This window comes from Felis catus, chromosome B4 (assembly GCF_018350175.1).
Source record: "Felis catus isolate Fca126 chromosome B4, F.catus_Fca126_mat1.0, whole genome shotgun sequence".
NCBI lineage: Eukaryota > Metazoa > Chordata > Mammalia > Carnivora > Felidae > Felis > Felis catus.
The window spans coordinates 64,539,834-64,553,616 of record NC_058374.1 but is presented as its reverse complement, the minus strand read 5'-3'; the positions used below and the strand labels follow the sequence as shown (position 1 = coordinate 64,553,616).

The following is a 13,783-nucleotide window of genomic DNA, read 5'->3' as shown; positions in this document are numbered from 1 at the left end:
AGAAAGCTTTGGCATGGGTAGAGCTTTTCCAAACTCCCTCCAGATGACTGGCCCACTGCAGCTTCTAGGTACTGAGTTGTTGTCCCCCACCCCAAATTCATGTTGAAGTCCTACGCTCTGCCAATGTGATGGAGGTGGGGCCTTCGGGAGGAATTGGAATTAGATGATCTTACGAGGGTGGGCACCCCATGATGGGATTGGTGCCCTTTCAAAAAGAGGCACCAGAGAACTTGCTTGCCCCTCACCCCCCACATGAGCACAGAAGAGAAGCCCTGACCAAATTGGCTGGAATCTTATCTTGGACTTCCCAGCCTCCATAAGTTTGAGGTATAAAGTTTTGTTATGTAAGCTACCCAGTCTATAACATTTTGTTATGGCAGCCTGAGCAGACTAACACAGTGGGCAAGATTTAGTCAGGGAAGAAGATATGAGTCTCAATCAAAACACTAAATGGATCTTAATGCTTTTGCTTTGGGAGAAAAAAATGCCCCTCAGCAGTGCGGAGACAAATAAACAGACTAATTGAAGACAGAGAACAAAAGAGGAAATTGCTTTTTAAGCAATGTTATCTCTTGGTGCCACTGCTCCATTCTAATTGCACCAGAGGGAAACTAGGTAATAGTATTCATCGAATTCCAGAAGACTGGGCCCAAATTTCACTCATCTGATTCAAAGGCTTAGTTCAGCAAGAGGCACATGATGTGACTGCCCCCAACTGAATTAGTGATGCAAGCAAATGCACTGCTCTTGACAGCAGCATGCTGAACAGAGGAGGAAAGGGTGTGGGGAATGCCAGGCTTTGATTTATTTTCCTGTGTTGCTTTGGATTTGCAAATAGATATTACATGTGAATATATCAAAATAGGGGACCTATTAAGAGGTTTAAATTCCCTATTTTGTTTATGCAACAGATACTTTCCTAAGCAAATATTCTTGTATGAAGGCCAAACACTATTCTGGGTGTTTGGGATAGAGCAATGAATAAGACAGATATGGTCCCTGCCTACAGAGAGCTTCTAGTGCGGTTGGAGGGAAATAGAAAATAAATAAAACAAACCCAGAAAAGCTCATATGGTCAAAAACGTTAAGAATAAAATCAAATAGAAATGTGCTAGAGAGTGACTGCGGAGCTGTTTCTGTCACTATTCACCTAAGACATCTGACTAATAAATATTAGTTGGAAGCTTAACATTCACTTTTGCTTTTTGTTGTTGTTGCTGCTGCTGCTGTTCTTGAAAAAGGAAACATTCTAATCACTTCTGGTCAAAAACAATAAAATACTAATCCATGGTCCTTCTTGGGCTATTTTCATTCAATTAAATTTGTATGTATACTAAGTCCTTTTGAAAGGGGAAAGTGACAAACGGGGTTGGATAAGTACATGGGCATTAAAGTACACTAAATGAGTTCAGATTTAGAATGTAAGCAGTTTGAAATTAGGGATCAGATTTTCCTCATCTCTGCATTATGCATAGCAACTAGCAGAGTTCTTGGCATTATTAATAATGTGGTAAATCTAACAGAAAAACTGCGCAAATATATGAACAAGCACTTCAAAGAAAAAAGAATCCAAATGGCTAATAAACAGAGTAAGATGCTAACACCAATTCATAATGAAAAACAATAAAGTAAAAGAAGTGGGTTTTTTTCCCAACATATCATAGTTGTAGAGTTTAAAACTTTTGTTAAAAAAACCCTGAAAAGAACAGTGTTTGCCAATGTGCGTGTAAACATGAACTCTTATCAATGGTTAACTGATGGAGTCTTTGGCAAGGCAATTTGGAAAAAAAAAATATCAAAATTGTAAATGTCCATCCTGTTTTACCAGGAAATTAAACCTCAAACAACTTATCCCATGGATATATTTACCAAAACATGCAAATATAAATTACAAAGATATTCTTTAGCATATAGTTTAAGAGAAAAACCAAAAAGCATAAAAATAAACCAACTGTCCAAGGGACTGCATACATAATTATGGTATATCCACACAGAACAGTATGTATCTATTAAAAAACTATGGAAAGTTCTATGAAATGAATAATTAAATGGAAAAAAAATCAAGAAGTATTAAACATTTCTGAAACAATATGTAAGTAAGTGTTAACAGTGGCACAGCAGGTACGACAACAGCCCCCCAAAGATGTCCGTGTCCTAATCCCCTGTACATATGTTAAATTATAAACAAATGAAAATTAGGGGTATAGATGAATTAAGGTTGTTAATCAGCTGACCACGGAACAGGAAGATGATACTGGATTATCCAGGTGGGCACATGTAATCACAAGGGTCCTTAAAAGTGGAAGAGGGAGGCAGAGGAGAGAACCAGAGAAATGGTTAGCACAACAGAGACCTGGCTTGACATTGCTTATGTTGAAGATGGAAGGAAGCCATGAGCCAAGGAATGTGGGTGGCCTCAGGAGGTGGAAAGGGCAAGGGGAGAGACTCTTCCCTAGAGCCTCAAGAAGGGAAGAAACACCCAGCCCTCCTAACACCTTGATTATAGCCCAGTGAGGCTCATTTCAGACTTCTGAACTATAAAACTTTAAGTTAAAAAATTTGGAGTTTTTAATCTAAAAAAGTTTGTGGTAATTTGTTACAGGAAACTAATGCGAGTGGTTAGTTCTACAAGGGGGTGCTGGAGGTTGGGGCAGCCTGGTTAAAGATTTCAATTGTATGTTATTCTCTAAGCTGCAGAGGGGCAGAGAGAGAAAGGGAGACACAGAATGTGAAGCAGGCCCCAGGTTGTGAGCTGTCAGCACAGAGCCCAAGGTGGGGCTCAAAGCCACGAACCATGAGATCATGACCTGAACTGAAGTCTGATGCTTAACTGACTGAGCCACCCAGGCAGCTCTGTAGGGAATAACTTTTAAAGACAAGTTTCTATTATGGCCAAAACCAATGAGGTAAATATAAGAAAAATAAAATTTGAAGAGAAGGAAATTTTGTATAGGTTCTTACACACTCAAAAGGACTAATAATTAGGCTTGCAATTTCATCCTTACAATGACATATAGTGCCCAAATTTACTGAAAACGTCTGTATGTAATAAAGATTAAAATAACACAATTTTGAAAAGTATGGGAAAACCAAGCAAGATAAAAGATGAGTCTCATTTCTCATCCCTGAGTATTTATTAGCTTTGTCATTCTACCCTTTCACCATCTCTTAAAGTTAACTATGCACCACACAATGGTTTTTAGACAGTCATATTATTATATATCCCAATGCAGTGATAATGAAAACATCTAACTTGTGTCCCTGATATCCTTCTAATTGTTTTAGATGTATTGCATTTAATCCTCACAATAACCCCTCTGTGGTTGGCACTATTATCATGCCTATTTCTTAGGCACAAGGGATTTACTTGCCCAAAGTCCACACAGCTAATAAGTGATAAAAACCAGATTCAAATGGAACAGGGTAACTGCTAAGTGCACAATCTCAACCAACCGCTTAATGCTGTGCTCAATATAGCCAAGAAAGTTCGACTCAATGTCTAAAAAGAAATTTCTTCATGATTAATGAAGCACAGGACAAGCTTTATTTTAGCAGTCCTGTTAGCAGATCTAGGGCTGCAGAGTTAACATAATAATATACTTTTCCATCTGGCCTTTCCAATAGCTCAGCCTCTCCACCATACAGGCTCTCCCAATATCCTTTCTTGTGTCTCCTACTTGACCTCAAAAAACGGGTCACTAACCAAATTGTCTGGCATACCAACTCGACAGCATTTATTATTATATCCCTTTTATTTCTTTGTCAAGTCTCTGTTGTAGGACCCATGCTTTAAGCATTCCTGGGAACTAAAGCTGTGCTACCATAAAAACACTCACAAATTAATGGTATTATCAAGTCACACAGGAAGTCATTGTACATAAAAATGAACAACACAATAATGTGACAACTTCAGTTCAATACTGCCAGTTAACCAAATACATCTTAAATTGTCAACAAACAACTCTTCTGCAGGGCTCCTGAAGTAATTAGTGATCCCTAAGAAAACATTCCCCAAACCACAGCATTTTAAGTTAGACTCCATTTGAATGTTGTTAGGGACACCTGGGAAACCTAGAAATACTCCTCTCCAGCCACAATGATCTATATCTCTTTCCTCCATGAAAATCAAATAAGAAACTCTATTCTGTTGTTTTTACTCTAAGTAAGAAAAAGTGAGAAGAGGAAAGATACATTCACAGGCAAATCAATAAATTACTTGAAAATAGATATACATATTGTTAAACAAAGTATAGGACCAATTAAACTATTTCAAAACACCCATATATAAGAACATATTTTGTTTCATAGAGATCCCTGTCCATATCAGTCTTCTCACCAATTGAGCAGGCTCACTTTTGCATCCCAGATCTGCTCTCCAGGGCACCATGACACTTGTTTATTCAAATCTTTTTTTTTTTTGGTCAGCTGTTACCATACTCTACCCTACCCACTTGGGGTTCCTTTCCCTAACGACTGGTACTCAGTAATATACAGGCTCCCCAGCTTCATAGGCCCCCACACCAACCCCACCCTAACCTAACTTAGAGTTGAGTCTGTTTTTTTCATTCTAAGGTTTCCATCTCTATGCATATCAGGAAAGCTCAAGGAAAGCTTACCTGCTCAAGGACTTTGCTCTTACCAATATCTCTCCTACCTTTCTTCTTCATTATCAATTTCTCCTTCTTTAAAGATCATCACTTTATGCGGCACCTGGGTGGCTAAGTTGGTTAAATGCCCAACTCTTGATTATGATCTCCCAGGTGGTGGGATCGAGCCCTCCATCAGGCTCCGAACTGACAGCACAGAGCCTGCTTGAGTTTCTCTCTCTCCTTTCTCTGCCCCCCCTCCTGCTTGCATGCTTTCTCTCAGAATAAATAAACTTAAAAAAAAATAAAGATCATCACTTTACAAACACACATCTTGCAATAAAATACATGAACACCATAACAGAAACTAAGAAAGAAAACAAAAATAATAGTAGCCCCATTCCTCTGCTACCTTTCACAGCAAAATCTTGAAATGAATTGTTTATATTGTCATTTCTTCCCTTTTGCTCTGCCTTGTTCCCTCCACCCCAGGGAAATATCTCTTGCCAAGGTCATCAGCAACCCCATCTTGCCAAATTGAATGGTCAAGTCTTGGCTTCATCCTACTCACAGTTCACTTCTTCCTTTTGGAAACACATGTATCTCTAGGATTCAGCCTCCTTTAATGGCTCCTCCTTTTCTTCATGGATTTCTGTAAGTAACTGTCCAAGGCTAGATCCTTGGACATCTTCTCTTGTTACTCCACAGTGATGAGATCTGGACCCATGGCTTTCAATGTCATCTTTCACTGGTAACTCCTAAACTTCTTTCTCTAGTCTCAACCTCTACCCTGAGCTCCAGACTTGTGTATCCAATGATCTTCTTCTTCTTGTTGTCTTCTCCACTTGGAGGTCTTACAGGCATCTCAAACAAAATATGATCAAAACAAAACTCTGATGTAACACCCCCCCCCAGCCTACCAACCCAGTCCCTCCATGAGAGTTCCCCATTTTACAACATGACAGGATATTATAATTACATTTATAGTCATTCTCACCCACTAGAATGTAAGCTTCATGACAGCAGGATTTTGTCTTGTTTCTTGCTGTACCTCCACTGTCTAGACCAGTACCTGGTGAACAGAACGTGTTCAACAAGTATTTGATGAATGCAAAATAGTGGGAGAAGGAAAGTAAAAACAATAAACACTGTAAAAGCTACAAATATCAAATAACGATAAAGATGCTTAACAGTTTTTCCTAATCAGCAGAAAAGTGCTGCCTTTTTTTTTTTTTTTTAATGGTTTGGTGGAAATCTGCCATATTATTATGCTGTTATTTCTGGAGATTGAGATAATCAATTCTTTTCCTCTTTAATGACTAGTCCCTCCCATCATTCTTCTAGTTTTCAGGTGGGCCTAAGCAGGAGGTGAACTAATGAACTAATGAAGTAATAGGACATTCAAGTGTCCCTAAATGAAGGAACCAGCCGAATGAAGTCTCATTCTGCGCTGCCATGAGGACAAAGGTCCTCTCTCGATCAGCCGAATGAAGTCTCATTCTGCGCTGCCATGAGGACAAAGGTCCTCTCTCGGGAATCACTGCAAGGCAGTGACCCGTCGCCAAACCGCCTGCTGCTAGTTTTGCTTTTACTCTCTATTCTCCTTTTCACCTATGGGGAAGCCTGGAAACTGGAGACATATGTAAAATATTTACTAGATCCTAATGATAGGATGTGTATGTGGAGTGATTGGGGTCCTTATACTAATTATGGGATGAGGGGACTTTGCCAGAGGAAATTGATAGGGGGTTTTCAATCACCTTGTATTGGGTTCATTTATAATCAGAAATATTATTCTGTAAGTCATCTTACTAGTACTAGATATACTGCATGGAAAGTTCCTTGGAAATTAGTCAAAGATATGTTTAGATGTTGCCCCTGGCCAAGATATTGCAATGCATTGTGTCCTAAGTTTATGACTAATCCTAAAGGTTGCCATTGTGAAGTGTACAATGGATTAGAAGACAACCTGTACCCTAATGTGTATAAATAAATTGTAAAACTCTGACTGCGTCAATATGAACACAACAACATTGTAAAGCTTCTTAAAAAAGTTATCATGACCCTAAGAACCTGGTGAACTTTACACAAGAATTGTAATAAGATAAATGACCCTGTTTGTGACATTGTTAAAGATTTCTTTTCATTGTATCTACCTTATGTAAACTGAGGAAATAACCTTTGAGGAACTTTCTGTGAACTTTGTACCTTCCCCTTTCCCTGAAAATAATCATGTTAGACTATATATGTCGGTACACTCATGCCTGCCTCATGCCTATCATGTAGAATTAGTTATCCCCCACCTGTTAAGACTCCGGTCCCCAAGTGATAAATAACTCCTTCGCTACCTGCAATAAAGGCTGATGTGCAGAAACTAAAGTGTGACTTCCTTCGCCGACGTCCACCCATCCCATCAGGAACCCTGACTGCTGGAGCTGGTCTCCGGCAAGTGGCGCCCGAACAGGGACCTGAATTGGGTAAGTATATAGAGGATATTTCGGGGTGGAATAGGAGCTTGAGACAGGGTGCTGCAGACCCCTCTATCTTATATAGAGTGAGAGATCTCAAGAACTAAGTAAGTATGGGTAACTCAGAGTCCAAAGAGAGACGATTGTTCATTGATATTATTGTTCATATGCTTAGACAAAGAGGAATAAAGGTAAGTGGATCACAAATTTCTAGATTTTTGCATTTCGTGCAAGAACAATGTCCTTGGTTTCCAGAAGAGGGAACTGTAAATGTGGAAACCTGGGAAAAGGTAGGGCAGCAATTAAAAACTTATTATACTTTACATGGGCCAGAGAAGGTTCCTGTAGATACTTTTTCTCTCTGGAATTTGGTTAGAGATGCCTTAGATCCTGTACATGAGAGTACCAGGTTGGATACTAAAGTTGCAACCTCCTATGGGACCATGCCCTCGAGTTCGAAGGCAGTTATGGCCATGGAAGCCCAAGAAGATTCAGATCAAGAAGGGAATGATATTGATTTAGCTGATGAAGAGATTAAATATGAAATGGAGAAGCAAGGGGAAGATTATCCCCCTCTAGAAAAATTGACCCTTAAGTCATCTTCAAGAAATAATGTCCCACCTGGAGATTTTATAATTAATGATCACCCTAGACCTCCAGGGAAATTGCCTAATAAAAGTTGTGTCTCCTTAATGCAAAAAACTAAGCTACAAGCTATTGAAGCAGGAGACATAGACTTCTCATTGTGTTTTCCGGTAACATATGGCCCACAAAAGGAGTCTGATCCGAGGGCTGGGGATCCTCAATGGACTCCTGTTCCCTACAAACTCATAAAAGAGCTAAAAACGGCATGTTCAGCTTATGGAGTCAGTGCTCCTTATACCTTAGCATTAGTGGATTCTCTTACAGACTATTGGATGACTCCTTTTGATTGGACTCAGATAGCTAAGAGTTGTCTTTCTGGTGATCAATACTTGTTATGGAAAGCAGAATAGAAAGAGCAAATCAAACTTTAAAAACATTTATATCTAGATTACAAGCCTCTGATTTCAAGTATAACTCTCCTCACCACATTCTTACTCATGCTCTATTTGTTCTTAATTATGTTAATCTAGGACATGATGATCTTAATAATATGCAACGACACTGGGAACCAAGAAATACTGTCAAACCTACAGTAATGTGGAAAGACCTTTTATCTGGTAAATGGAAAGGGCCTGACATTTTGCTTACTTCTGGCAGGGGATATGCTTGTGTCTTTCCTAAGGAAGCTGATTCTCCACTTTGGTTACCAGATAGGCATATTAAATGTGTAAATTCCTTTCCCAGTAAAGTACCTGTAACCACTAAAAATGAACAAGAGCAGGAAACGGCGCAATTGTGACAAACCTCCTGTTGCAGAATTTAAAAGGCTCTCACTGGAGAAACCTAATCTTTTTCACCTCAAGACAGCGGCCACCTTGGCTGCCCCCCCTCCAACATGGGGACAGCTTAAGAAGTTGGCTGCTCAAGCTGAACACTTGGTTTTAAGCCAAGGCTGCACACTCAGTCCTTCTGTTTTGTTCGTTGCTATGCTATCAATCCTCGCGTGTCAAGTAAGTACCTGTAGTGCAGAACAATTCTGGGCTTTCTTTCCTAATCCTCCTCACTTTCATCCAGTAACCTGGGATGATAATACTACACATTTTATTGTTAATAATACTGCTATTATGGGGGGTCCAAAAATCGTATACTCTGATTCTCATACTACTCCAACTATTAATTATAATTATACCTACTTGGGAACTTCGCCTTCTATGCCTATTTGTTTTTCTATCCCTACTGTTTGGCCATACTCCCAAAACTTTCCACAATGTGTCGGACTCCAAACCACAGGTATAATTTTTGACCATCCACCACCATCTAAATTTGAATCATCATCTACGAGAGGTAAGCAAAGTCAATCGGAAGAGAGGCATTTACAAATGGTTCGCCTTATAGCACCGGGGATTGAAGCAACTCCGGTAAGAAAGTGGCCTTTCGATAATTACTCTCCTTTTTACCTACCTCACCCTCTTGGCCTACCAGACTGCTCTCAAAAGTTTTTTAGACTTATGCCTAGTGCTCCTTATTGGGTTTCTTGTTATTTTAATTCTACTCGGCCACAAATTCTGCAAGCCATGGACGGGATTACACGCATTTTTGATTGGACTAGTCCTGATCCTTTTGCAGATTATAAGCCTTATTTTAGAAATAAGACAAATTACAAAGGGTGGGATCAAACTCTTCTACCCGATCCAATAAATGTAAATAGAATTTCTACTTCCGGCTGGGTAGCTCCAGTTTTAACTGCAGTAGTGAAAGGACAAACTTACCTCCATAAATATCTTTGGCAGGCTACGGCCGCTTCACATCCAATAACTGCAAGTTATTTTTCTAATAATCAGACTACCTTTGCGAATTATTCAGTGACTACTTGTGTGCAGACGCCTTATGCTTTGCTTGTGTCTCCAACGGCGTACTCCTTAAGCTTTATAATGGACCCAAAAACAAAACTTATAACTACTTCCTGTAAAGAGTGTATTTTAACTAACTGTATGCGCCCCGAACTGAAAGCGAAAGCGTTTGTTTTGCTTCGGCAGCCACCTTACATTATGGTTCCTGTTAATGTTACAGACAGTTGGCACGAAAATTCGGGTTTAGAGGCTCTCCAAAAATTAGATTCACTGATGCGTCCCAAAAGATTTATTGCAGCATTGATTTTAGGCATTACAGCGCTTATTACTATTGTAACATCGCTGACAGTTTCGACCATCGCCCTCGCACAGGAAGTTCATACAGCACACTTTACTAATGAACTTTCGAAAAACGTAACTACAGCACTTACCACCCAAGAAATTATTGACCGAAAATTGGATGACAAAGTAAATGTTCTTGAAGAAGCGGTAATGGCTATTGGACAAGAAATATTAACTTTAAAAATTCAATTGTCTTTGCGATGTCATTCTGATTATAAATGGATCTGCGTAACACCCTTACGTGTAAATGAATCGGAGCATAATTGGGAAAGAGTGCAGAGTCATATTCTAGGAGTATGGAATCATTCTGATCTGGGCATAGATTTAAGTAAGTTACATAAACAAATTTCAGATATCAATCATGCCTCAGAGGAATTCTCCCCTGAAGGCATAGCACAATCTCTATATGATAATTTTTCTTCATGGGTATCTGGATCCTCACTGACCACTTTGTTGATTAATGTCGGTGTGGCTCTCTTAGTGTTATTAATATGTCTCCTCTTAATTCCAGTCTTCTTCAAAGTCCTCGCCCGAAGTCTCCAAAAGCTAACTGCTGAAGTTCAACTGCTTGCTTTAAAAAATAAAAAAGGGGGAAATGAAGGAACCAGCCGAATGAAGTCTCATTCTGCGCTGCCATGAGGACAAAGGTCCTCTCTCGATCAGCCGAATGAAGTCTCATTCTGCGCTGCCATGAGGACAAAGGTCCTCTCTCGGGAATCACTGCAAGGCAGTGACCCGTCGCCAAACCGCCTGCTGCTAGTTTTGCTTTTACTCTCTATTCTCCTTTTCACCTATGGGGAAGCCTGGAAACTGGAGACATATGTAAAATATTTACTAGATCCTAATGATAGGATGTGTATGTGGAGTGATTGGGGTCCTTATACTAATTATGGGATGAGGGGACTTTGCCAGAGGAAATTGATAGGGGGTTTTCAATCACCTTGTATTGGGTTCATTTATAATCAGAAATATTATTCTGTAAGTCATCTTACTAGTACTAGATATACTGCATGGAAAGTTCCTTGGAAATTAGTCAAAGATATGTTTAGATGTTGCCCCTGGCCAAGATATTGCAATGCATTGTGTCCTAAGTTTATGACTAATCCTAAAGGTTGCCATTGTGAAGTGTACAATGGATTAGAAGACAACCTGTACCCTAATGTGTATAAATAAATTGTAAAACTCTGACTGCGTCAATATGAACACAACAACATTGTAAAGCTTCTTAAAAAAGTTATCATGACCCTAAGAACCTGGTGAACTTTACACAAGAATTGTAATAAGATAAATGACCCTGTTTGTGACATTGTTAAAGATTTCTTTTCATTGTATCTACCTTATGTAAACTGAGGAAATAACCTTTGAGGAACTTTCTGTGAACTTTGTACCTTCCCCTTTCCCTGAAAATAATCATGTTAGACTATATATGTCGGTACACTCATGCCTGCCTCATGCCTATCATGTAGAATTAGTTATCCCCCACCTGTTAAGACTCCGGTCCCCAAGTGATAAATAACTCCTTCGCTACCTGCAATAAAGGCTGATGTGCAGAAACTAAAGTGTGACTTCCTTCGCCGACGTCCACCCATCCCATCAGGAACCCTGACTGCTGGAGCTGGTCTCCGGCACCTAAAAGTGTTATTTATGTCTTTACATTATTTACAAACAGGTAGTTGTTTTTCAGTCTAAACATTCCTTCTATTCTACACTGGGAAGTCAACTTGAGCAACATTTCCTAATTTTCCCTTCTGACTTAGACTCCTGGGTATTGTTAATATTCCTCTTTCACACTTGCCAATCAGCTGGCAAAGGTCTTTACATCTACTAGAGAGAGAACTCGAAGCAATGCTGGTTGCCTCTTGGATGTCTTGATTCTAATACTGAAGTCCAGTGATTACCATGTCCATCTCCAGCTCTGGAATTTGGAATTACACCTTCTTAGAGAATTTAATCAAATCAGGACTTTGTGGTATACTCTAAATAATTCTTTAACAGGAGGTAGGTTAAAGTCAGGCACTGTTTAGCTTCTGTAGTTCATGATTCTTGAAAAGCTGAGGGACACTTTTTCTTTCCTGATGTCAATCTTGCTTCAACCTAAAATTCAAATCCTTAAAATGCCTGTGGCACCAAGTTGTGATTTCATCCTTTTTTCTATAATTACTGTTTATTGGGCACCCATCTTATTATTCATTCTAAGAGCTTTTTATTATCTAAGAGCTTTGTACTACCTCATTTAATCCTGAGAATAACCCTATACGGTAACATTATGCTCACATAACAAATTAAGAAACTAAGGCGGTGAGAGGTAAAGAACTGCTCAGGGCCATGATTCAAACCAAGGTGTGTCTGACTCTAAATCCTATGCTTTAACCACTACACCATGGCCTTTTTTGCTTTCTTTGTCCCTCCTGATGATTTGGGTTATATTACCATTTGTGCGTTATTATTACTTATACCCCCTACTTAAAATGTTTTGAGGACATTTATAATAAAATATATATATAATATTTATTATATATGTTTATATACATAATAAAGCAGTTAAAATAAAATAGAAAATTTTACAAAATGAAAAAAAAGAAGCACATGTCCTTGAGAAGTATGACCAAAAGCATTAATATGATGCCTTAGTCCTAGGACTAGGACCTGAGAATTGAATTCCCAGGACTAAGACTGAGACCCCTAGTGTCAACATGAATTATTTGTTCCAGGAAAATTTTGCCTAGGACAGATAAGACTGTAAACTGATAATTTAATTCACTTTTAAATAAACTTTTACTTTAGGAAAATTAACTGATCTTGGATCAGTTACTTATTGACGATCCAATCGTCTGCTTACCCAGGAAAATAGCTCACATACCAAAAAGCAATACCCTGACCAGGTCTCAAGTAGCCACTGTAACTGAGCTTTAAACTGAGCTCTCTGCTTCCCAGCAAACATGTGAAAAAGGAAACACACAGAGTCATTTAATTCTAGTTTTCTCTTTTTTTTAATACCATTAGACAGGGGTGCCAGGGTGGCTCAGTCAGCTGAGCATTTGACTCTTGACTTCAGCTCAGGTCATGATCTCAAAGTAACTGGGATCAAGCCCCACATTGGGCTCTGTTGTGACAGTTCAGAGCCTGCTTGGAATTCTCTCTCCCCCTCTCTTTCTGTTACTCCCCTGCTTGCATGCATATGCTTGCTCTCTCTCTCTCTCTCTCTCTCCCTCTCTCTCAAAATAAATAAATAAACTTTAAAAATAAAATAAAATTGGAGCACCTGGGTGGTTCAGTCAGTTAAGCGTCTGACTCTTGGTTTCGTCTCAGGTCATGATCTCATGGTTAGTGAGACAGAGCCCCAAATCAGGCTCTGTGCTGATGTGAGCCTGCTTAGAATTCTCCCTCTCCCTCTCTCTCTGCCCCTACCCTTCATGCACTCTTGCTCTCGCTCTCTCTCAAAATAAATAAATATTTTAAAAAATAGAATAAAATACCATTAGATATGATACAGCCATAAAAAAAGATGCTATTGTGCCATTTGAGATAACAATAGATGAACCTAGAGGGTATTACACTAAGTAAAATAAGTCAGACTGAGAAAGACAAATAACCATATGATTTCACTCATAAATGAAAACTTAAAAAAGGAATAAACAAAAAGCAGAATCAGACCTATAAATACAGAGAACAAACTTAAGTTGCCAGAGGGAGGGGGGTGGGAGGTCAGGCAAAATGGTGAAGGAAAAAGGGAGATACAGGCTTCCAGTTATGGAATGAATAAGTCACAGGAATAAAAAGCAGAGCATAAAGAATACAGTCAATGATACTGTAATAGTGATGCAAAGGGACAGATGTCAGCTACGCTTGTGATGAACATAGTATAATGTATAAACTTGTCAAATCACTAAGTTGTACATCTGAAATTAATATAACATTGTGTGTCAACTATATTCAAATAGGGGCACCTGGA

The 13,783-nt window shown here is 39.1% G+C and overlaps 2 protein-coding genes across 11 annotated transcripts in view; one reads left to right on the top strand and one right to left on the bottom strand.

Moving 5' to 3' along the window:
* Positions 1-13,783, bottom strand: part of BICD1 (BICD cargo adaptor 1) — a 264,954-nt gene that overhangs the window by 111,129 nt on the left and 140,042 nt on the right. The window lies entirely within an intron of this gene.
* LOC111560781 (endogenous retrovirus group K member 6 Env polyprotein-like) lies at positions 6,006-11,385 on the top strand. Of its 4 annotated transcripts, XM_045061635.1 has the most exons (3): positions 6,006-7,063; positions 8,170-8,256; positions 8,384-11,385. In XM_045061635.1, the coding sequence occupies exon 3, from the start codon at positions 8,407-8,409 to the stop codon at positions 10,468-10,470; it is 2,064 nt and encodes a 687-aa protein (XP_044917570.1). In that variant the 5' UTR covers positions 6,006-7,063; positions 8,170-8,256; positions 8,384-8,406; the 3' UTR covers positions 10,471-11,385. The 4 variants fall into 4 exon arrangements, with proteins under 4 accessions (XP_044917570.1, XP_044917572.1, XP_044917571.1 ...); XM_045061637.1 differs by lacking the exon at positions 6,006-7,063 and having other exon boundaries at positions 7,853-10,159; positions 10,343-11,385; XM_045061636.1 differs by lacking the exon at positions 6,006-7,063 and having other exon boundaries at positions 7,854-10,471; positions 10,527-11,385.